At 43.6% G+C, this 25939-nt stretch overlaps 1 protein-coding gene across 6 annotated transcripts in view; it reads right to left on the bottom strand.

Moving 5' to 3' along the window:
• Positions 1–19939, bottom strand: part of SLC4A4 (solute carrier family 4 member 4) — a 227753-nt gene extending 207814 nt beyond the window's left edge. For all 6 annotated transcript variants that reach the window (XM_075501329.1, XM_075501335.1, XM_075501332.1 and 3 more), the window contains exon 1: positions 19817–19939. In XM_075501329.1, coding sequence (XP_075357444.1) covers positions 19817–19827 — 11 coding nt within the window. In that variant the 5' untranslated portion in view covers positions 19828–19939. The remainder of the gene's footprint in view (positions 1–19816) is intronic.
• Between the last annotated feature and the right edge of the window lie 6000 nt (positions 19940–25939).

The following is a 25939-nucleotide window of genomic DNA, read 5'->3' as shown; positions in this document are numbered from 1 at the left end:
AAGTGTAGCTGTGGTAACAACAGCTTTGACTATAGCATTTGGATATTATTGCACAGAAATTGCCAGCACCCTGCTTTGACTGAGACGCTGAGTGCTGTACAAAGACAGACTCAGAGACAGCCTCTGCTCCAAAACATTTAGTGTCTAAGTGGACCAGGCACACAGAGGAGGTGCTATCATCTGCGATTTACAGATGGAGGTACAAAGAAGAATGGATTTTTTCATCTGCCATCTGTAGCAGGGAGAGAACAAAATCAGCTTTAGCCCCACTGCAGCACCTTGCCCATTGTCTTCTCATCCCAGCATACCCCCAGGCAATGGAAACTCATCATTAGCCTCCAGTTAAGCCTCAGAAGAGGCTTTCCTTCCATAATTAACTCTTCACAACACTTACTTTTTCTTGCTACCTTTTTGCTAGGATGTTTGGGAAATGGGAAACAAGTTGTAAAACCTTCTGAAACTTTTTTGGTTTAAAGAATGGTAATAAGTGATAGAAATAACATTCAGACAGTACGTCAACTGTGCAGTGCAGAAAACTGCCTGGTTTTTGCCCCCAGAAGTTAACCAATGGATAGTTTCTACAGGAAGAGAAAAATTCAACAGGTCTGAATGCTGTGATACAAGGCCTTTTATTTACAAAGCTACCTAATACATAGCTCCCCTAAGCAGTGGCGGAATCAAACAAGGAGATAGCTTTTGTGCTTGCAGCTTCAAATGTCTTTCAGACAGTACCTGACACAGAGAAGGTTTCCTTCTGAGCCTCACAGGGTGAGCCTACCTATCTCCAAGCCTATCGTCTTCTGACTGCTTTCTCTCTTGGTTACGGTGGTACCTTTGCTGGTTCTCATGTCTGCAGGCAGTCCCAATCCTTCTATTGCCTCCTTTCTGCAGTTTGTTAGGCCAGTTGCCATAGGTGTTCTCTGAGCCATTCCAGCTCCCCTTCAAGCCTGGATGTGCAGCTGTAGCCCCCCAGAAGTATTTCTCATCTTCCACAGCCTCCTTATATAATGAAGTTTAACAGCGTCCTTATATGTATCTCAAGTCTAATGCAGCTCTTAACACGCATCCCCTTCCTTCAAGAAGGTTTCTCCCAACCCCACTGCTCCATCTTCACACCTGAAGCTCTCCAAGTAAACCACCAAACTTATAAGAGTAAATAAGGAATAGAAGTTGCAGTGCCAAAAAACAGCAAGGCTGGTTTTGGGAAGCGTTGCAGCAGAACAAGAACTCCACGGCCACACAGTACAAAGCACCAGACTGCACAAGCTCACCCTACCGATGCAAGATTTTCAGCATTTTGTGGAACACTGTTTATGACTGACTAGATATCATCTATTCTGCCACAGCCAGCTCAGTTACCATGTGCTCTAATGTATTCTGGTTTACAAAACAGAAACATGGCTGTGTTTTCATACCTGGTCCAAATGAAGTGGGTACTGCCAAATTATCTGATAACATACAAGTCTGATACACCTGAACACGTAACCGCAGCCTGATAACTAGCCTGTCAGGTTACTCTGTTGGTTTTATTTTTCCTTTGGAAAGCTGGAATAGCACCCTTGCATTAACTTGTACTTAGGAACAAAGCCAAAGCAATACTGCTACCAGTCCAAGAACACCTAATGAAGACTTGAATTGTGTTCAATTCAAACATACAAGAAAAAAGAAGAAGAATGAAAAAACATAGAAGAAGAACACAGCAAAGTATTCAGCAGTTATCTCTCCTTTCAGTCATAACAGCTTGTAAGGATTTCAGTACATTGGAAGGAACTTACTGTTGATGTCATTAAAACCTGTTTGGAAGGGGTAATATTCCAAATTCAGTGTGCAGCCATCACAGAAACCAAGAGAACTTAAAATTCTTCAACTCCATGGAAATTAATACGAGGTAGGGGAGGGTGCTTTAAAACAAACAAAGCTATTTTTAACTGCCTATTAAAATGTACACTTCTGGCTTCTACAGCTAGCACAGTTTTCAGACAAGTAAGAGGGCATACTAAAGCACGCTGTAGCGCTGAACGCTTGAGATGTGCCTTTAAAGATAAATCACAGAAGGAGATACAAAGGTTAAGTGAAAGCCAATTCCTTCTCTTGAGAGCCTGCTTCGCAGCACAGGACATACAAAACCTGCCCCTGCTGAGGCAGGGCATGCACCAAGTGCCAGGAAATAGGTGTAAAGCTGCGGCAGGAATACACTCCAGAGGAGGCAGTTGATCACAAAAAGACGTGTTTGAAAGCCAAGGTAGAACTGCAGACATAGCAGTTCACCTGCTCTACCTGAGGTAAATTCAAGACACTTCTACCAGTTTTTCTTTCTTACCTACAAGTGACAAGAAGAGAAGAGGTACCAGGCACTCCTTTTCAGAGTAGGCTCCCCCAACGCAACAGCAGATTTCTTTATTTTACAAGGTGCAGGTTTATTTCCTGCAAAACTTCAGCAACAGCAGATGCCAGGAAAAGTAGCCCTCAGCCTCCCTCTTGGTTGCTCCCTTTGAGAATTGCCTCTTTCTATTCCTTTCAACATCAGCAGTCCATCACTCCCATCCTGCAGAGATGCCAAAAAAATGGAGATGGGAGGGGGTCGTTCCCACCCAGAGGCCTGCCCGGACCCTAAGACCAAGCAATGGTCTAGTCCTCTAGTCCACGCTCCGTGCCCAGTTCTCCACTCCTTCCTCCAAGGCCCTTCTTTGGAAAGAAGGAAGCAAGCTGTTTGCACCACCGAATCTTGCCAAGCCTCTGGGCACCCTACCAGAGGGCTTCTGACCTCTCTCACAGGGATGACAGGCTGGAGTCAGATCACTGCTCAGGCCAGCTCCGTCCCAGTCTACTAGCTTTTGCCGCATGTCAGTATTGCCCTCCCAATCCCTACTAAAAACATGAGGAAGCAGAACATTCTCTTGGAAAAGGCCCAGTTCAGTCCCCAACATATTTGTTTAGAGGTGTTTCAAAAAGAAAAACAAACAAACAAACAAACAAAGACCAAAAACCCAACCTATTTCATCTGTTGTAATTGTTGAGGTAGCATTGAGAATCACTTTAAAATGCACTATTATATCCATATGTTATAAAATCACTAGTTTATATATACCCTGTCTACACCTCTGAAGACTTGTACCATGCACTTGCTGAACATCTTTTATTAATCTGATTTTTGGTCATTATTAAGGGAAGGATTGTCAAGAGCTCTAAAGAGGACCTGTCACCATTCCCACTGGATCAGAGACAGGTAATTTAAAAAGACTTCGAAGGATGCAGAGTTAGGCTATTAGAGATGACTCAGAGGCCCCCACTGAGTCCCACCACGGCAGTGAAGAAGGTATGAAGGAAGCAATCGGGAGGAGAGAAAGCGGGGATGTAAGGCCCCAAAATTAATACTGGCGAGGAAAGGAGGGGAAAATGGTGTTCAAAGAAATGGACAGGAGAAGAACATCTACACTGTAAGTCATAGCTTCTGCTTGCCAAAGGAGGATACGTGTCCCAGCCCTTCAGAAACAACAAAATCCCCTATTGGCTATAGGGCTTGCTCTAGTTCCCATTAGGGTCAGGCATCTGCGGCTTGTATTTATAGAACCGCGTTGTCCCCACCGCACTGGCTCTTGTATAATATTGCACGCATTGCTTCCCTCAGCTTCCATTATCTCAGATTACAAGCAGGCAGTGCAACGTGATGCACGGAGGAAAACGACACTCTGCCCAGCTAGCACGCTACCAGCGCTGCCAATTAGTCCTCTCAAATCCTGCCTAGCGATGACAAGCTGCTTACACAAGCCTTGTGCAGCAGGGGATGGCAGAGGTGCCTGGTGGCTAGGGCACTCATCTGGAACAGAAAGGATGTGCAATTTATTCCTGAGGATGCCACTGTCCCGCTAAAAGGCCTGAGCAACGGCATGTTGTTGCATATGGCCCGAGTTTCCCTGTCTGTAGAATGAGGATAAAGAGCCTCAACTCCTTTTATAAGGCATTTTGAGAATCGCAGAAGAAAGGAATTAATTTATTTGTGTTATTAATACTAAGGAAGTGCAGAAACCTGCCTCTCTCAGTGGTTTTGCCAGTGGGACCAGGATGTCACTCAGAGGCCCTGACTTGAATTTCAGAAAACACCGCTGACTTGCCCAGAGGCCCTGGTCACCTTTCTTTAACTTCTCTATGCTTTCATTTCCACGTACAAGCAGCAAGGCAAACTTCCTTCTCAGAGAGTCTGGAAATGAATGAACACAAAAGCGCAGAGAGACTGAAGTGGAGGGAGAGGGTTCCCAGCCATGCATTTCAGCCATTCTGGAAGGAAACTTGTGCACAGCCTTACAAGGTGCGGGTTTATTTCCTGCAAAACTTGACCTAATTGATCAATCTACAAGCTCAAGACTTTTAAAAGGAAGCCTTTAAGAATTTTCCTGTTAACTTTTTTTTTCCTCCTTGCTTTGTTTTTAGAATGCTTGAAGAGTCTAAGGCATCGAGTAGTAAACAAAATTAAAGACTTGGGATTATTTTTTTTAAAGGAACTTTGAAAAGCTGAAAGCAAAAAGCATTATATTTGTCAGCATATTATTGTCACTGCAGATTTTAAACAAGCTACAGTAGACAGCAGATAAAAACAACTTGACAAAGCTAATGCATCAAGTTAAAAATATCAAAACTCAGGTTTTGAAAACCTTTGAGCTTGCTTTTTCAAGAGGAAGAGGAAGAGGAAGGCACCGTTGCAAAGAAATCAGCTGTGCTGACACAGGGCTCCGGCCAGGGAGACAGCAAACGTGCTACCGTCATTTATTGGTCTGAAGGACTGTCCCAGTTGAACTCCTAGTCCTGTTGTGCCTTTGGTGGGAGAACCCTGCCTTGAAGAGCTTATAGACAAATTAATTCTCGACAGGGAAATGACGTGAAAGGCAACAAAGACAAGGAGGGATAAAGCATCATGTATAAGGAGCTCGACTGTCCCAAAAAGATCAGATCCCCTCATTTTTCTTCAGTCAGTACTCTGTCCACACCACCGAGTAGCCAAGAAAATTCTTTTACCACCTGAAAGCACTTATTAATTTCTGTTACTCATCTGGGATTTCTATTTGTCTTTTGCTGTTCACTCTTCTGACACATTGCAAAGCATGGACGACAATGCGGTTTAACAACCACCAGTCATCCAGTTATGTACTTACAAGATGATTTTTTGAAAGCACTTTCTTTGCGTTAATCACAGACAGAAAAGACACAGGAGACTTACAGCTAACCATATCACAATACATAATGTCTAAAACCTGCCTCTCACAGGATAACACTGCTCGCTCCTGTTGCTAATGTTACAGGAGGCACGTAATGACACATTGTTTAAGCATGGAATTTTGTGAGACCTTTCTACAGAACAGTTTTCTAAGACCTGTTTCACATTCAGGACATCGCATGGCAGTTTGAAATGGTTCACACTCCTGTGCGACCAGAGATTTCGTCAGAAATTCCTGCTTTGTTAGCTACTCCACCGAGTTCCCAAATATCAGCAGAATACTTACACGTCTGTGTGTTTCTACACTTCTTTGTGCACAGCTTTGCAGGAGGGCATTACGGTTCCAGTACCATATCTACACGCTCTCTGCCGCAGAGACAGGTGGCATTTTGAGATTCGGTTGTAAAGCAGCACCAAACTCACAGACCGCGTGCATCATTCACTTCAACCACAGAGAAACCATCTACGTTCAGACTAAATAATCACAACAAACCCAACCCCTATTTAAATGCCCATCAATCAATATTCCTACGTCAGCAGAATTCTGCTACCAAATATGGGAAAAAAAACCCCAAACCCAAGATCTGTGTTACTAAGCTAGCAGTACCTTTCCACCAGTGCCATCCATCTTCTTCCATCTTCCCTCCACCAACAACAAACAACCTGATCGCTGCTTTAACCATGCTTTGTGTTCTCTTCTCCCAGCTGCTGGCACAGAAGTGGGATAAAAAGGAAGCCCAGATCCTACCAGTTTCCTGCAAGAAATTCCCTCTTTCCAGTTCCTACAGCCTTACTGCAAAGCTAGGAGCAGAAAGAGCCTACCAGACTACCCAGGGGATCTGGTAAAAAGCATTTGTTAAGAGCGCCTGAGCATCGGAGATGGAGGGGCAGGAGGGGAAGGAGAACACAGCCATGAAAATAATCTGCAAGGAATGACTTCCCTTTTCAAGCCTATGGAAAAGAATTGCATCATCAAAGCTGCAGGCCTGCCTGCTTTTTCCTATGTCAGTGATTTTGCCCGTTCAGTCCTCGTCGTCAGGGAATGGGTGGAGACTTTCAAGCTGGTCCGACTGCCAAGATCTCTTGCATTGATCTTCTCCCCTTTATTAAGCATAGCACGTATGTGATTATGCAGGGAGAGCTAGACAGAAATGGTACCTCCTGGGCTGCAAATTATTAGCCAGTCTCCTGTCTTCTGTGTATCCTCTCCATATCAAATTCCTGTGGTGCTCTACACCCAAGTATTATTTTTTTTTCCATCTTTGTTTTCTCTTCCCTTCCAGCTACACGTACAAAGTTTCACTCTATCCTTGCTGGTATTGTATTTTTTCACATCCTTAAAATTTATTGCAGGAGTTGCTGCAGGATCTAATTAAAAGCGATTATAATTAGCTCTGTACTATTTCTTCTCACACTTGAGCATGAGTAATCAACTAAAGATGCCAGAACTCACAACACAAGGGAATTCATTAGTGATGCAAAGACATAAAAAAGACTGCTTCCTCTCTGAGCTGACACCCAGTTGTCACATTTGTAGAATTGTTACCGGAACGCTGTAAAATGTTACATGCCACAAATGTCACTGGCTGAAGTAGCCCGGCGTCAGAAAATAGGTTTCATTTTTCTGAAGCCAAGGAACTTGACCATTGCTACTTTCAGTCCTGCTGGGCGTTATTAAAAGGTCACCAGAAACAAGAGCTCTAAAATGGGCTCTGCAGTTCTTTTTAACAGGCTCTTTCTCTTCCTTCTTGTATTGAAAAGCAGTGAAATTGAACTCAATTTATTAAGCTTTATCTCTGAGTCGGCATCCAGTAAAGTAAGTGGGGGAATTCACTTCTGAAATAACTCGAAATTCTTTGCTAAGTCAGACAAGCACCTGGTTGAAAAACCTGCCAAAGCCTTTTCTTACTAATCAGCCAAAGAGTTTAGATGACTCCCTCTTACTTCAGTTTGAGTGGCAAGACATTTTCAGTGGAGATTTAGCAGCTTGCTGGAAATCCTCCCTCTTCTGTCAGCCTGCCAGACTCTCTGGTTGTTGACCCTGAGAACACAGTACAAAGCTAATCTATTTACCAAAGCACTTTCCCCAGTGTGGGATGGAGTAAGGTGCGTCTGGAAGAAGAATAAGAACAGGCAGTTAGGCAACGGGGGAGCGCTGCTGCAGGCATGAGTGGTTTATCTTCTGTTTGATCTCTTCTGCTAAGGGAAGACAAGAATGGACGTAATAAATCTGCATAAATGCATGAAGGAAACAAACAACTGTCAGGAGTCTGGGGTGATTCGGGAAGTGAAGACAACTCTACTGTTACCTGGCTGCTCTGACACAGTGAAAAACTCACATTATAAAAAGCACTCATCACAAAGAGAGTGGTCATCTTTTTAAGATGAAGCCACATCTAACTAAACAACAAGATGGAATAAATTATTCAAAATTTAAGGAAAAAAAAGTCTCCCATACATATTTTTGTGGGAATATTTCCTGAGGAATCTCTCCAGACTCCTTTGTGTGGCAAGAAGAAGAAATCCTTCTAAGATAGCACGGGATCAAAAAAAAGCGCCTTGCATGGAGATTCCTACAGGAACTTCTGCCAGTGTTTTAACTAGGATGTCTATTCCTTCCTGCCTACGCGGCTTTAATGCTAAGTCATCCTCTCTTGTCCTCCACCATCAAGGTTCTTTACCTACCTCTGTTTTGCTCCCTAGCACATGGCATTTCTGAGACTGTTCTCCAGCCTCAGATCTCTACCCCTGCCCAGATCGCTACCAATGCCCCAATTCCTTCCATCCCTTACCTATCCACGTTACTTGATCTCTTTGAGGAGTTATGCAATGTTTATCCACCATTTGATCGTCTGTGATTGTATCACAGCAACAGACAACAGTTTATGGTGGATATTGTGTGAACACTCTCCAGCAGAACACGTCTATGAGGCCTGCTGGTTTCTTGGGTAATGTTACACTCTTTGGAACAATAATGCTAGTCAACAAGTTAGCTTAATTCAATGCTAAAATTAGAGTAGTTGAACATTATTTATTTTGAGTCCACTGGTTTTACTGACTATGAGGAAGCAGCGAGAATGTGTCACAAGCACTACAGCCCACAGAATTTCATCTATGACATTCATGAAATACCATTTGCAAATCTGAGCAGTCAGAACACAAAACACTACAGGGCAACCACACAAAGTAAAATCTGAATGTGCTCACCCCATTGCTTTGTCTAAATACATTTGTAAAAGGGAGACCTAAAACCTTCAGATTTGGATTCAGAAGAGCTTCTCTGAGTCATAAAGAAAACCACGTTCAAACAAAGACCCCCCAAGTACTACAGGAAAACAAAAGCAATCTTTCCTGTCCCTAGATAATTTCATAAATACCACACCACCACCTGTATTCGCAGTAAGATTGGTAGCTATAGGCACATTATTCACCGTCTGTGTGTCAGCATCCCTGCCGCAGGTATAGGGATGATACAAGTGTCAAGCCCTCTCAAAACTGTCCACAAATTGTTATCATGAACACAGCACAACTAATCCATAATACTAGCAGAGCTGTACAAGCATGAAAAGTGGCAGTTAAAAAAAAAAAGTCAAAGGTAACTTAAGGGGGGGGGGGGGGGGATGATTCTTGCTTTTTAGGGAGATCAAGCTCATCATCCTTCTGTATATCCATTTCCCACCTTGTGCTATCAACCAACTTAAGAGAAGCAGGTTTTAGTTAAGTCTGAGGAGGATAGCTCAAAACTTCAAGCAAAAACAGGAAGCAAGGTTTCTAATGTGGCAGCCCTGTTCTCCTTTGAATCTCTCTAAACACACTTAGTGTCATTAGCCAATGCCATAAACCCTGAGTCAGTCTACCCCTCAGGTAGCTAAATTTCTCCAAGGGCAGTTTTGATCACCAGTGAAACACAGTCTGTTTTATTGCTGCCGAAGGTGCCGTGTTAGGAAATGGCACTGAACACAGCTCCCATGGACTTAAGGAGAAGAGATTTCACATGTCTTTTCCTATGTACACTGGCGTAACACTGGAGTCACAATCCTGAGCAGAGGACCGCAGTGCAGCTGTACAAATTCCTCCAGTTAAGGCCCAAACTGCTGCAGTTTTCATAGCTGCTGACTTGAGTTTTAGCCTGTCTCCCAGAATATGCTGCATTCTAGCAGCAAGCAGAACAATTCAGACATGTCTTACCCAATCGGTCAGGCATGTGTAATACTTAAGTAATGTTTAGCATCCACATTTATATTGTGACCAAGCATTCCTGGAAGCATTAAAACAACAGCCTCTCTTTGGCTTTATACAGAGAAGTGCCTAAAACTACAAAAGTATCCAGAGTTTGCAGTTTAATAACCTTTGCTGGCCAAGTCCCATCCACTGCTAAGCAGCATATTCCCTCTCCCTTGGCAATTGAACCACGTTCTTCATAATCCTTCCAAGAGTCCCTGCTTACAGAAGCAGTCCCAGTATCTCTCCTGCAGGTTCTAGGAGAGATCCTGAACTTGGGCTTCAGAATCCAGTGTTCTTGGCCCTTATTCTGTAAGGGCCCACTTACATCTGGCCTCTCTTTACTGACTTCTCCTCTGCTTACCCTGGGCAGGCACGACCTGGAAGAAAAACCTGATTACTCTTTTCAGGGTATAACCTTTTCCAGTGTGCCTTCATCTGGTCAGAGCTGTACACTCCATCTCGCACTACAGAAACACATTCTCATATGCAGCATCTGATGCAGTCTCTTGTCACTGAACACCAAATCCCTCCCCACTCTATTCCTTCCCCAATTAATAAATCGATGGTGATTTAATGGAGCAGACAAAAAGGAAAACAGTTTTTCAGCCCTAAAAGACTGTAACTTCTCCTCCAACTCTGAGTGCTTTAAAGCTTCTACCATCATTGTGCGTACCAACTCTGAGTACTGCTTGCAGGGCTTGAAATCAGATCGAAAACTCACTCAGCCTGGGACGTGAAAAAGCAGGCTTTATCTTTTTCTGCCCCAGCATCCTATCAGTAACACAAATAAGATATATCTGCAGTGTAGGAGGCAGAAAAGAAAAATACAAGTTGTTCATTCAGTCCTGTAGTGGCTTTTCAAACGTGCACATGGCCTTTCTCAGTGAACAGGTAACACACAGAGACAGCAGATACAGTGAGCGAGATGAAACACTTGCCCACATCCAGAGTTACGTGACCGGACTCTTCACAGCTGCAGGCAAAACAGCAATTACACTGTGGACCCGCCGTAAGAAGTGACGGTGGAGGTGGTAGCTACGCAGAAAGAACTGGCCGCAGGTACAGACTGGCGCCCGACTCATACAGGGTACCATACGAATAACCTGCAGAGTACGGTCACTGACCTATCGCATTTATCACCCTGGTTTACAGCATGATACAGCAGAGGGTGTAGCTGCAGGGACCAAAAATGTGCTAGAATCATGTGAATATAACATATTTTATAACATTATAAAAACAAACGACAAATATCCATCAGTACCCTCAGCTCATTTTCAGCTATCCTTCCGCTAAGGAGGAATTAGCTTGATTAGCAGGAGAGAGTTTTATTGCGCTCAAACATTCTGTCCCATGTTGCCTGAGCCTGCTGAGGACAGAGGTAGCAGAACCTACTATATCCTATGTTTTTGGCTGCACAGTCAGTTGAGTCAAAAATCAAAAAAAGGCAAAAAAAGAACAACCCAAGTAACCTGAAGTCAGATTTCTAAACTGAAGACCTTTTCCAATTTACACATCATTAGTAATTTTCTTACATCCAACAGGAGAAGAGAAGGTTTTGTATTAACAGGTTGTGCTAGTATATTCGGATTTCCTGCTGTTATTCATTTTACTTGCTTGAATAGGTCACTGACTTCTATATAGATTGTCTATATTTCAAATCAAAATGTAGTGCTCTCAATTAATTTTCGAATTAGCTGCTAGTATTTTAAAACAGAAGGGTCCATATATACAAAATACTCAGGCACGGATACATGCTTATCCATTTAGTTTTTTCAACGCACACTTTCTTCACAGCGCAAGGCTATCAATGAGATCCTTGATTTCTTTTGTTTTCCTCAGTATGGATTAGCACGCAAAGCAAAAACCAATTTTTTGCTTTTGACCATTTTACCAATAGTTTGATAGATTTCTATGTCCACTGCATCATCATGGTATTTTATAACATGCAATATCCTCCCAAAATTATATTTTACAACACCAATATTTATAATTTAATTCCTTGTAAGGTAATAAAGTGCCCTCAAAAGCAATACATCCAAAGATGTATTGGACCTCAGATTTGGTCACCTACCAAGAAAAATAATCTCTCTAAACTATACCGAGGGCAGGAAGGAAAGTAACAAGAACTCTGAGGCTTAGTCCCAGCTTACCCTGCTCCCCCCGCACAGCAGCGCAGTGGGGAAGGGGGCAGGAACATGCCACTAGGGTCAGGGTGAAACTGTCCTTGTTGGCAACAGGATAATCTTCTGTCAGGAATATCCCATTCCCCTTCCATCTGTCTTACTAAGATCTCATGCCATCAGCACATGAAAGGGGAAGGAAAGGTACTAAGTGTTCAGATACATTAACTCCATTTTACGGGAGAAGCCATTGAGTTTCAGACCATGTAAATAAATACCTGACTGTTATAGAAGAGCAAGGACCAGAAACAGGTTCGCTGACACATTCTAGAAATAAACACGGCTGTTCCATCTCCGTTATCGGACATACCTGATCAGAGTCTCAGCAGGGTCCACTTTTCTAAGCAAGCAACATCACGTCCCAGGATGACGGCGCTCTCCTGACCTTTATTGTTATTACTGTTATCAAGGACATCACAAAATGGTGTTCCTTAGAAGCTCGATTTGGCTTTGATTTTCTACTGGAGCAAGGATTCAGTTTTTCCTTTTAATTGTTTATTGTTGTAGGGATCAGGCCTTTAAAGGTGTTTCATGTTATGACTTTTTGCACAGAAATAGATGCTGACTCACTGGAAGAAGACAAAGGATGAAGAATCCGAAAACACCGCTGTTACTACTACTAGCTAAGCCTGCACCACCACAGTCTACAGACAGGGAATCCTAGGCCCTGGAAATACTTGTTTTTAATATGTTAGTAACCCCTCACTTTCCACGTAACAGTCATCCTGAAGACATTCAGTCCTTCAAACCAATAAATACATAGAAACAAGATTAATTTTCTTCTCCACTGCAAACAGGTAAAAATTTGAGGATAGAAATGCAGTTCCAGTGCTAAGGATATGTTGGCTGCATCGTCCCTCCCATTAGAAGACTTCACTCTAAACTCCCAAAAGAACTCAAGACACACATTTTCCGAGCAAGCAAGCAAGCAATTGCACATCTGCTCCAAAGGTCTTTTAGACACCTATTTTTCTACACTCTGAGAATAAACACCAACTACGTTCCAAACCTTCAGCATGGTTAATGAGACCCACCGGGAACACATCACTTCTTGATAAACCACGCTCCATTTGAAGCCTCTGTTTAAGGATCTACCATCTGCTTGGCAAAGTCGCCTCAGGTAGAAGGAAAGGCTAGTCCCAACAACTTCTGGGACTTTAAAGCATGTCACCAGAGAGACGGAGAGATAGCTACGCTCCGGATAGGCTAGCTGGTGATGGGTGTCTCACCTCCCAGTCACTCCCAGTGGGAGCAGGCTGCCCAAACCAGCTGTCCGGGGGGCTGCCGGGCGCTGCCCCAGGTCCCCGCCGGTGCCCTTCAGCACCACGGCCAGCGCCGGAGGCCGATGCCCAGGCCCGGGCCACCCAGGAGGCCACCGGGCCACTGGGGAGCTCGGCCGGGCTAGGGGCCGAGGTGGGCAGCGCTGAGGTTGTTCTGGTCTCAGTCAGCTGAAGTGCTTCTGCGTGAAGCGTCTGCTAATCAAGCAAACGTTCTAGGTAATGCCAAGATGCCTTGCATCGTCTTGAAACATCATGGTCATTTTCTGTAAGTGACCGAGTTTCCCAGATTTGTTTTAAGCTGTTTTCCTGGATCTCCTTTAAGTTATTTTCAACTTAACAGTACTAATGGATGTGTCAAAGGTTGAATTAGATGTAATGGGCCTTAAACATTTATGGGCTTTGTATTTATTACAGATCCTAGGCCTCCTATACATATGTGCCAGCATCTCCATTTAATGACAAACATTATCAACGTGCAGGCAGGAAGAGTTTATACCTACCCCGAGTCAATAAATCAGAATTATCACATTAAGTTATAGGTTTCTTTCTGTTTGAATGGAGTTTTAGAATATTATGCAAGGAAGACAAATTTTGTATTGCTAAATTGGGGAGTTTATCTACTAAAAGAGAGTCACTAAATAGCACATTAGAAAGAGGTCATTCTTAAATGCAGTTGGCCATAAATTAAACACCACAATTACCAGGGAATTCTAACAGTTTGGTGAGAATACTCTGCATGACGCTTACATAAATAGACTTAAGCTTGTATTTAAATGCCAGTCTGATTCTCAAAAACAGGAAGTTACGATATCTTCATCATGTAAGTAAATTCAAATTTAACTCTGAGCTGAGTTAAAAACAAAAAGCAAAACTAGCCATCAGCATTGAAAGTCACTTTCACCACTGTATTTTTACATTCTTTGCCTACATCTTGGGCTGTGATTTCATATTAGAAGATACCAGCTGCTGAAAAGCAAGCTTTGGCGTAGTGCTTGGTCCTTCTTAAGCCCATCCTGCTGCTCATTCCCTGGAGAGCTTTCGCATGCTTTCTCTTCACTATTCTTGCAGTCAAAGCTCAGCAAGAAAGCAGGAACTCGGGCAGAAGAATTTTCCTGCATGCAGCTTACACTGCAGAAACGCCCGCGTTAACCTTCCTCATGTCCCTCATATGCACCTAGGCATAGGAGAGTTAGATTGCCAGCGATGTTATTTCTATTCACGCTTTGCCCAAGCGTTTACTGATTTGGGAGAGCAAGGCCAGCACTGGCAGAAGTAGAGGAATGCCTGTTCTGGGGAGCCACCAGGTCTGCAGACACCTGCCTGGCAAATCCCTGTCCTGCATGGCTGGCATCACACCCCTTTCCCTACTTGGGATTAGCATGTAATTTGTCTGTGCATCAGCTCTTCCCACCCAGTGTCTCCGGGCAGCTGTCAATGGCTCTTCCCACCCACGAGGCAGATTGCTGCTGGGATGACTATCTAATGATAGGCACTCGCAGTTAGCAAGCTGTTGGAATCCCACAGCAGAACTATAATAAGCACAGGGCATGACTAAACCTGAAGCACTGTCTGCTTTTCCAGCGGCATCATGCCGTGACCCATATGTGATCAAGAATTTTAAAAACGTGTGACCCACGTCCTCTTTCAATTCCTTACCCGTCTACCAGCAGCACCTCGTCACCCACACAGCTCCCTCTAGCCAGCAACCCAAGTGGCTTTGGGAAGCCGTGTCACACAGCACGGATGCTCTCCCTGCCGTGACAGGGAGAGAGAAATGGTGGCCCACGACCAGCATATCATGATGCACTCTGGCTGAGAAAGGAGAGGAGCGGGGCAAGGAAAGCAAGTTTACTTTCTCAGTGTTATCTTTCATGCACTAACTAAACGTGAGACAACTTGAAATTCTATCACTAAAAGCTACAGTGAGCTCATTGCTATATAGTTGATCCCGCCCTAATGTGAAATCAGCATTTCTGCTTGGCTGAGCAGAACCTTTATTATCCCACTGCCACCCCGAACACACCATATTCCAAACTCGTTCCCACAGCAACTTTAAGGCACTCTGTCGTAGTTAGACATGCTGACTTTACTTGCAAGGTCACAGAAGGCATACTGACAAGAACACACGTAGCCGAAGTTTCTCATTTGAGAAGGGAGAAAACAGAACTAGTTGATAACTAACAAAACAATACTGCTCGTACCACTAAGCACTGCTCTCCTGTAGAGGAATAAGCCATTTTTGCCACCAAGCAGGCAAAATAGCTGGCAGCACACTCTGAAAAGCATAAAGAGAATGACACCTCGTACCATCTCATCTTTTACTTTACTAATCTTTTACAAACCATCTAATCGTTTACTTTCAGCTATATTATCAGCCCTCTGGCTATCGCTAGCTCCTAATAACTTTCCTACATCTTTGCACAGACATGAACAAGGAAAGCTTCAAGTAGCCATCAGGAATTTTTAACGAGGAATGCCAGGACTGTGAGCTGAAAAGGCAGAGTTAGCTCTTCACTGGATGACAGGGTGCAAAACAGCCACATATGACCTCCTTGACAGCTTTTGCAGAGACAAAAAAGCGCTGGAAGCATAACTGCACCTGAAGCACTCCATCTCAGGCAATGAGCTAGCCACAAATTCCTGCAGTAAACACTTAACCCTCTGCCCTCTGTCTCCCCAGCTTTCACAAACACTCTTTGGATTCAAGTAATTTGCAAGTAGTTAGCCCAAACTGGTGGACAAAAAACCAACCAAACAAAAAAAAGGCAAGCCAGTTCTTAAACCAATGCATTTTGCAACTTGATTTTACAACCCAGAGGTCACAACAGTCAGCATCCTAACACCTTGCAGAAAGCGGTGATGAAACATGCACATGCACGTACGTAGGCATATATACACAGATACATACTCTTTTTATGAGAACAGCAACAAAATGAAGGAAGAAATCACTCCTTTCTGAAGTCACACACAGCTTATTAAAACTAGCGTTTGAAAGCAGTCCAATTCTAATCTCTTCCTCTGACAGAACTCCATGCCTTAAACATATACAGTATGTCATAAACACTATTTAACTTTTCCTTTTAACCTCCTAACCAGGTAGGCAACTAGCAATGGCCCTATTTTAAACACATGGTAAAAGGCAGATAAAATGACATAAAGTGGCCTGTTTAAGCTCAAGGAAGCCCAAAGGTCAAGTCACACAATACACTTAATTTCCTTTTTTTTTCTTAAACATCAATAGTTTTTGAAGAAGTGTCCTCCCCTTCTTCACTTTCAGAAAGAAAAAGACAGACCCTTTAAGCCATGTCAAATTGTGCGCCTGAAAGCAACGGTACTCAAAAGCACTAATGATATTAAAAGCCCCTACTTGACCAACATCTTAGTCACAACACTTTAGCAGAAAGTTTTTGAAATTTATTTTGCTCTAAAGCCCTTTCCTTTAGGACACCGCTTCAAACCATCACCTAGCGCCAAATATAATCACATGGTGGTCTTACTTTCAACCCTGACTCCGTGCAATCCCTGATCCTGACAGTGTTTGCCTCAGCAGATCTAAGGCTCAAACTTTGCAATTCTGCTCCTGCAGGGCAACAACGGGAATGAAGTCAGATCATGCAAGTCTTCACAGAGCATGGTATCATGTTTCTCTGAAATGCTTCTGTTTTGACCTACATAACTGTAACTACATAACTACATAAGCTGTAGGTAACTACATAAGCTGTAGGTAACTACATAAGCTGTAGGTAACTACATAAGCTGTGCATACACGTAGCTTTTCTTCTGGACTTATTACTCTTTACCTCTGGAAAAGTCTGTGTGTAGATTCCCTCCTATGGTGCACGGATACACATGCTCACTTGTGTTCTCTGGGATAAACTGCCTTCCTAAAACAACTTCTGACTTCTTCCTTTTTAACTCTTCATTGCTCTTTTGATTTTCAGCTGAGCAGCTTATTTGAAATAGAAATGTACAACTTAGTGAAAGCTCAAAGACATCGGTTTAGACCAAACCCTTACCTACTGCCTTTCAGACTTGGGGTTTGCATCCAGATTGGTGGTGTTGCTTTCTTGTTTGCTCACCATTCCATAGCCTTCATGAATATGGTCTCCCAAATGCTCATGACTAGCCAGGCTACTTTAACTTTCCCTTCTTGACCAGGAGACATAAATTTCTCATAAACTGATATAATGTTATTACACATCACCACCATGCTTGTCAGTCTTGAATCCCAGACCCTCACCTTCTAAAAAGACTAGTTTTCTAGTGGAATTCCTTAACGGTACAGGTCATGCCTCTTCAGTAACCAGTTTTTATGCTGGCCAACCACAAGACAACAGCACCATCCAGCGGCCCCTTCTTCAGCCAACGCTTTCAAGAGCTATGAATTAATTCTGCGGACTTCTCAAGGGGTACGCACCTTGTGAGGCTGAGAGAGGATTTCTCAGAAATACCAAGGTACTTCGACTCCCTCGGTTTCAGTTGCGCAGGTTATTTCCCCGAGAAAGTGGGACTTCATTTCCAAAGGGGATGAACCCCAGCAACACTGATAACCACAAATGATGGTCATGTCTCAAATTTTAGGAGTCTTGTTTTCAGGCAGCACTGAGATTGCTTTCCACAGATATACACTGCATATTCTCCTGCGGCTGAGAGCTTCAAACCCTTACTTAACACAGGTCATTCTAACAAAAAGGTCCTATATTTAAGAGCAGGCACACTTCCTCAGCAGTCTCCAAGCAAGAGTTTTGAAGAGAGAACTGCATATGAGTCTGTGAGAGTGGTGTTTCATGTTCTTCGAGAAAAATACCAGGAATAATCAGGCAATGTAGTCAAATGCTTGCGAGCTACCTGCAATCGGTAGTGGGGCTGCATATCAATATGACTGGTTATTAAATAACATGTAAACAAAAAGTCTCGGGGAAAAGGACTATCATTTAAGTGAAGCTATGCGTTAATAGTGTTTATATAAAAAAACAAATCATGCAACGTCAGGCATCTCCTCATACTGCATGATTCCACAGCTGCAAGGTTTAGAGAATCCAGTGCTGACTGACAAAGAACCTAAGTCCATGTTAAAATGTACTTTCATAATGACTAGAAACTAAGTTAAGAAAACAGCAAACCAGACAGCTTCCAACACTTCTGAGGTGTCAACCGCTCCCTTCATCATTGAAGGCCACTGCTCTGAAACCTGTTGGTGACCACGGGAGCTTCCACATTGGTTAAGAGCTACAGGGCACTTCATATGTGGGATTTTCAATCTGCTGGTCCCAGAGTGCTTCACACCACAAAAGATCTTAACCACTCTCATCTCAACACAGGGAGAAACACACTAATTTTCAGATGATGCTCCTAATGTCTGTGGTATGAACTGTTTGGTTTTTAGTGTGGGGCAGTACTATCCTTTGAGATCAGTCTTGTTTGAGCATCCATTCAATTGCTTGGCAGCTGGGACCAAAAATCTAAGGGGTCTGTATCCAAGTTGTGCTGGTTTTGGCTGGGATAGAGTTAATTTTCTTTATAGTAGCTAGTATGGGGCTATGCTTTGGATTTGTGCTGAAAACAGTGTTGATGGTCATCCATCAGCTGTTTGGATCACACCTAGCATTACAGCACATCTTAGCTGTTACCTGAAACTATGGTAGGGGGGGACATTTTGAACAGCAGCGTGACTTCTGGCGCTATCAGCCTTTCTACTTCACTCCATGGTCTCAGGAGACCACCTACACTTAAGTAGAACCAGCCTGTTTCTGAGATTTCTTTAGAATCACAGAATCCTATAGGTTGGAAAAGACCTTTAAGATCATCGAGTCCAACAGTAAACCTAACGCTGCCAAGTCCACCACTATACCATGTCCCTCAGTGCAACATCTACATGTCTTTTAAATACCTCCAGGGATGGTGACTCAACCTGGACTTGATCAGCAGGACATCTCCTTTCTCTGAGAGGCAAGTTTCATTTCAAGTCATCCAGTCCTCTCCATAGTGAACCCATACATTGTTTTTGCGAAATTTTAATTCCAGCTTACTTATGCCGCTCTACTTTCTACAATTTACCTAGGGCAAAGGGTTACCTCTCTGATCTTTTCATGGGTGATGTAACAACATGTTTAAGGAAGATCACTGTTAGGCTAAATTCCTCCCAGGTGCTTTATAATTATAAGGCAGCAGTCACAGGGCTATAGCAATAAAACAACAGAGGTTAGCTTTAGTTATTTGAGCCAAAAGACGATTTAAAAAAAAAAAAAAAACAACCCCAACATAAATGGCAGTTGTATAAAAAGCAGAAGTAAACACTGTACACCCTTCTTACAGAAAGAACTGGCATGATCTCATCTCAAAAGGGATTTAGGTGCTTAATTGCCTCTGCAACCAAATCAAACACTCAAAATTCCTGAGTCTGTGAAGTTAAGTGCAGATTTAATAATAAAACGTTCCTTTACCTACAAGAAAGACTGTTTTAAAAGTCAACTGTAATTAAATGCTGACAGGTCTCTGAGCTAAAACCTTTTGTAACAGTAGCATGGACACAGTGTCCCGTTGTTAACACTACATTTTACACTCTGCAGGGACCAGTTCTCCTTTTCTTCTGTGGCATTCCTCAGGCATGGTACAACCCCAGAGTCTAATCCCACTTTCCTTTAGGTTCACAGGACCGCAGAGGTTCTTCCCACAAGATATTTTCCCACCAGTGTACAACCCAGGGCACACTCGCTCAGCCAAATCCCAAACATGCTGGAGGATGTCTGTTTACCTTGACACTAGAGAACCACTTTACTTTTTTCCTCTCTTCCCGTCATACAACCGCAAGCTGGAAGTGCCCAACCAAAATATTAAGTCATGTGTACAGCTGAAGCATACATTGGTTGTGCATTGGTCAGAAAGAAACGACCACAGCCGTCACTGTGGAATTCCTCCGTTACCTTTGATGCATTTCTGCTCGCTCTTTGTACTTCGGGAATAAGTCACCTTTCAGCTTTACAGCAGCATACACCCGAGGATTGCAAGAGTCTCAGATACTGCCAGCCATACCAGGAACTGTACAGGTGCCTATGACAAATAAAAGAGATTATTTATCTTGTGCCCAGAGGCCTCTGAAAGGGCCCAGGGCCAAACTGCAGCAAAAAAAGGCCTGTTAGTTGCCAGGTGAAACAGTCAGCAGCCTGGCTGAGCCAGGCTTCAGCTTAAAAATCTCCTCAATTAGCTGTGCAGGCCCTGGGGCTCTGCTGAAGGTGGATTCCCATCAGGACACCAGACCAGCTTATTATCAGAGAGCAACAAGAAGTGTTTTTTCTCTCTGTGGCCAAGACAAGCAACTGTGGGACTTGATGAAGGCAGTTGGAGCGTTATTGTATCACAAGCATTGGGCTTCTGCTCCTACCTGTCCTTACAGCAAACGCCACACACGCACACCCCCTTTCTTAACAAACACGAAAGGGAGGAAGGACTCTCAAGGAGATGGATGAAGTCAGGTGGTTTGCGCCACTATAACTTCATGAGTGACCAGGGATACCAAGGCTATTTTGGCCATCATTAAAGCACCAGATTAGCCAGTCTATTCCTAAACCCCACTCACTGGAGAAAGGAAGAAAGGAAGAAGTAAAAGTAAAAGCAAAAGACAAGCCCTAAGGCCACAGTAGCCAATTGGAACAACAAAAACCCACCACAACACGCGTGCACACACCCAAAACTGTTTAACCTGTGGTCAAATCTGGGAAATCCAGAAGCTGAGCGCCAAGGACAATTCTCAGAAGGATCCGGATGTCAGTATGGGAATGATTTTCAAGAGTGAGCCTCCTTGCACCCAGTGCACGCTCTGACAGCCCTTCCCCACATAGCCCAGCTCCCCGAGGCTACCGAGAGCAAGAACATCCAGTCAACCATCTCTAGCATCCTCACCAAACAAGATTTGGCTTTAAGGCCCATTTTGCCGAGTCTCTCAAATGCCTGCTTAAGGAATGACAACCAAGCAAAATTAAGAGCTATCTTCTGGCTTAGGAGTTACTGCCTGGCTTCCCAATCTCACTGCCTTACTCAAGCTCCCTCTCCTAAAGCTGAGCTTCCCTACTCCTGCCTGCTACGCACAACACCCGGGGCAGGCTGCCTGGCAAGCTCCGGGCACCTCGCCTTCTTTCCTCTTTCCTGTTCTATGCGTGAAGCCTTACAGCATACAGAGCAAGGGTAAAAAGGGGGATGTGAGCATTTAACCATGATTGCAAAGCGCCCTCTTTGAACCAAAAAGATAGCACACAGGACTGCAGCTCACCAGAGAATAAGAATGGAAAATGTATGGCAGCACTACCATGGAAACAGGCAGCAAGCAGTCTGGCATGCCAAAACCCACAAGATTTATGTCTTAGGTTAGGACTGACCGAACAGGAACATGCAGATCCAGCCTCCTTAGCTTGGAGCAATGCAGCTCCAGAGCTTGATAATCTATTCACCTAGCAAGTGAATGAAGACATTCGTAGCCCAAACAGGAGCGCAGGACAGTTGCGAAGGGCCCAGGGCACGACCGACACCCTCCACAGTTAGCACAGTTGATGATCATGCAATATGCTGAGCACTTTTGAGGCTTCCAACTCAAGGGGCCTGGGGTAAACAGCTTAGCTTGCTTTCCATGTTTCCTTTTCACTCTGGGATACCTGAAACTCAGTTTGGTAAACCCCAAAGCTCTAAACAACCCCAGAATGACTCTTTACTTCGGTCATCTCCTGTTGCAATGGCCTGGGTATGCAGCCATGCTTTCACTACTACGCTGGCTACCCTAATTACCTCTGTTCCAAATCTATAAGGTAGAAACTGTCTCTACATGACAGCTTTTTTCTCACCAGAGTGCTGGTAGAGTGGAGGGGTACACCTGAGCCTCAGGCTAACTGTGCATGTGTCGATGGCATTGTAGAAAGGTCAGGGCAGCTTGCTGCCCCAGCAGAAGAGTCAGCACAGAGAGCAGACATGTACAATGACACCCACTGGTTCTCAGTCAGCTGGGATGGACACAAATGGCCAGACTGTCATACACAAAATGCTCAAAGAATCTTTCTGCAGAAGAAAACCAAAACCCAGACCCCATGTACTAAGAGATTACAGGAAAGGCAGCCATGAGACAGCAAAAACTAAAACCATAATTAGCTGTTACGATTACTGAGTGGCAACTATGCTGTGTGTGGTTACAGAGCAATAGTCCATGTTTGGAATCACTGACTGACTAAAAACCCTGGCTAGCTGCTGCAGGCAAATTTTTATAAACACTGCAATACCTAGAAGCTCCTTCTAAAGCCCATGCAGAATGTGGCAAAATCTGTCAGGGGCTTATCAGGCTCCACTGGGCAGGAAGTGTTTCTGAAAGCCCAGGCAACTGCACCTTACGTGCTCACACGGAAGCTATGCTCCTTTGCAAATCTAAGCATCACTGAGAAAACAGACTGACGGTTTACATAGAGAGGTGTCAAGCAAGTTCGATGACATCCCCTGATGACTAAGGGGCACAGGATTAAGCCCAATCACATGCAATCTTCCAGTAAGAGTAAAGAACAATCCTGGACTGTGCTAGGTTAGGTGGAGTCAGAGACAGAAATGAAATGAAGCATGTTAACACAGGCTGCGTTTTTCTTCTAAGACAAATAAGGAGAGTGCTAGAGGGCTCTCAGCAGGGAAATAATACAGTTGGCTTCGAAAAGTTGTGAAATCTTTGCCTCTTTCCAACCAGCTGCCTCAGTGATGGGAAAGGATGAGCAATTGTTCCTGGACTGGGAGGAAAAAAAAAAAAAAAAATAAAAAACCAGCTTTCCCAAATCATTATGGAAAATAAACCCAACAATAAGTCATATAAAAACACGAGCTGCCCAACAAACCTCAAATGACATGGTAAACTTGATGAGAATCTAGTGGAAGAAGGAAGCCCTTTTTGCTACTTTCTAGCTGGTACCCAAACATCCAGTGGAGTTAATGGGGAGCTGCCGAGTCCCGATTACACCATTTTATCTGTAGCAAGTAAAAGGAAGAAAAATCTTTTGTGAGGAAAGGCTCAGTAAGTCTCTTGGCAGAGTCCCCACTTGAGACCATCAGATATTTAGATGTAACCCCTTCGATCCCAGAAGGCCAAATTCCATGAAGATGTCAAGCAAAGTTGACAAGTCATGGAAAACTAAGAAAATGCTGAAGGATTCAGGAAGATGGAGTTGCAGAAGAAGATTACAGAGGCCGCAGGCTGCCTTCAGAACGAAAAAGACAAGGAAAATTTGAACTTCTTAAAAGATAAAATTCTGTGCAAATAGTAAATCCTGTGCTACAAGCGTACAAGAAACTAGTTCACTCGAGCCAAACTATGATTGGGCCGAAATACTACTAGTGACTGTTTTGATGGAGCCTGTTCTATTCAAAGAAATCCACAGTTCAGCAAGTTACTTTTAAGTTCTTAAATAACCTTTCAATGACTCTCTACGGCCTCTGAACTTGTTCCTTCATCCACTCAAAAGACATTTTTCTAACTCACACAGCATTCAGCTTTAAACAAACAAATAGATGAACACTGATAAACAACTTAATTAGAATATTGCTGCAAATCACTGGAGATGGGGTTGTGCAACATTATGCCAGGGGCAATGAGCACACTGCTGTGGTAAGCAATTTGTAACAGCAGTTAGGACAAGAGAAGAAATCAGAAGTGGGGCTGGGGTGGAGATTTTCACTAGCCTCTAGAAAGACTCACCGCTCTACATGAATTATAACCAAATCCATTCATTACAAGGAAGTCATAATGACCTTTTCCTTTTCTTAGTAACATCTAACCACCACTAATTACCTCCTAACAGAAGACAAGCAAAGAGCTCCAGGGTGAAATGGATCGCTAAATACTATAGTAATGCATATTTCAGAAACAGGCAATTTGTCTCCACATTATTTATATTTGCAGTAGACTTTTCATCTTAGTATCCCAACAATACTGTTTTTACATTCATGAAGTTATTTTTTTCAAAAGCAGTAAGAGTCAGCCCAACGCTGCCCCTCGTGATGTCACTTCTGCTGGAGCAGAATCTGCTTGGGGGGCAGGGGGGAAATCAACTTTCTCACAAACCAGAAGTTTAGACACATGCCCTCTTCAAGAAGCTGCACTGTATGTTAAACATCTCTTGTCTCCATCTCCCATCAGTGACTTTTAAAAATGGAATACACTTATTCTCAAACACAGCAGAATTAAAGTACCAAGAAGGGAAAAAAAAAAAAAAAAAAAAGAGAAAAAACACACAACTCCTATCCAAAGCACAATACAAGTACTTCAAACTGTACGAGTGTCAGAGCAAACCACCACTCTAACCCCTTCCATTAAACATTTACAGAGAACTCATCTGCATATCTCAATCGCAAGCAAACAAACCGAAACTTGCAGTCAGATGTGTTTAGCCGGATTAGAGATCACTTTCCCTCTCACCCCACCAAATTAAAGGCATGAAGCAGAGATAAGAGAGGCCCAAAAGCACTGTCAAGTTTGGGACTGAAAACGACTCTTCCTTTCTGAGCATGTTCTCCTAACTGGGACATGGTATGAAAAAAAGCACACACTAACTTGATGGGTTCCTCTTTGACAATATGCTACATGCCAGGAAAAACTAAACAAAACAAAACAAAAACAAACCCTCATGCTCTTACAACACGCGCTTAACTAAGACCGAGTTCAAATAAATAGCTTTGCCCAGACCTTTACACTGAGGCCAGATCTATGCTGTGAGCTGTCAATACAGCTTCATAAAGGGCTTGTAGGGTGAGTACAGCCTTCTCTGGCGAAAATGCACTCTTGCTACAAGAACTTACTCCAGCCTTCCCAGGCAAAACCTGCACTGACAGAAAGATCTTTTTAACCAAAATAACTGTGCCAGCAGAAGACACAAGACAAAATAGCCTGCCAGCTTTGTAATGGCCTTCTTCATTCTTTAACCTATGTTTATTTGGCAGAGAAAAAATATCAGTAGGTGCCCTTCAAAGCAGCTCTTGTTCACTAACTCTATCAAGGGTGTGAACGCCTGACCCTACCACCATCACTGGAGCATCGAGCCCCTTTAGAACTGCTTCTTCCTACTCGCATTACCCTCTAGTGGCAGCATTGTCCTGTAACCTCCAGTATCTAGATACGGAACCGACATGGCAGAGCGTGACCAACTTGATCATCACTGCAGGTTTATAGCAAGTCTCCTTAGCCCCATCAGCCAGCATCTACAAGGAGCACAACACAGAACACTTGCCTTGGTGAGTGCCCCAGGGCATACAAACCTCCTACGCAGGCAGAGAGAGAGAGAGAGAGAGAGAGAGAGAGAGAGAGAAGCAAGGATATTAAAATTCTTCAAGGGACTTACGCTCCCCTTAAATTTTCTTTCTCCCATTGTTGCTCCCTCAATTGTCTAGCATGCAGGAGCCGGAACAGAGATTTTGCTGTGTCACTGGCAAGGCAGGAACTCGGCACCCACCTGCTCTCTGAATGCTGAAGCTTTGGCAATTGCTCAAGGTAACAGAGGTTAGCCACATAGATCATTCTAGCTGTACCAGTACCAGGATTACCTTAAACTGCACTCTGCCCCTGTTTCCTTCTACCAGGTACAGGATGTCAACCTGATATATTGTAATAGCTCTTCAAGCACGTCTTTAAGTGGCACTGTACACTTATTTGTGCAGTTGTCATCTACAGAAAAGCAGGTCAATTTTTATCCTTCTCTTCTTTAGCAAGAACAAAAAACCTCAGCACTGAACAGACCTTTCAGCATTGTACTTCCAAACCTGGAAGTAAAATTCCATCAATCAATTTCCGTCTAACATCTATAAACCTGCTTGGTCTACTCTCTGCTCCACTCACTCACTCAGCGTGTTACATGACATGTTCTGCTTTATCCAGGTCATTGCCCATTCACACCCCTCGCTCAGTCGTTGCAATAAGGAACACAGTATAGTCCAAAGCAATAGTTCAAGTCCAAAACAGATTTTGTTCCCATCTCTGATGTCCAAGGTCACGCAGGAAACGGACAATCCACTCCACACTCCGTCTCAACTTAGTCCTC

Source organism: Mycteria americana, chromosome 4, assembly GCF_035582795.1.
Source record: "Mycteria americana isolate JAX WOST 10 ecotype Jacksonville Zoo and Gardens chromosome 4, USCA_MyAme_1.0, whole genome shotgun sequence".
Lineage (NCBI taxonomy): Eukaryota > Metazoa > Chordata > Aves > Ciconiiformes > Ciconiidae > Mycteria > Mycteria americana.
Note: the sequence above shows the minus strand (reverse complement) of the source record. Positions and strands in the feature narration are given on the sequence as shown.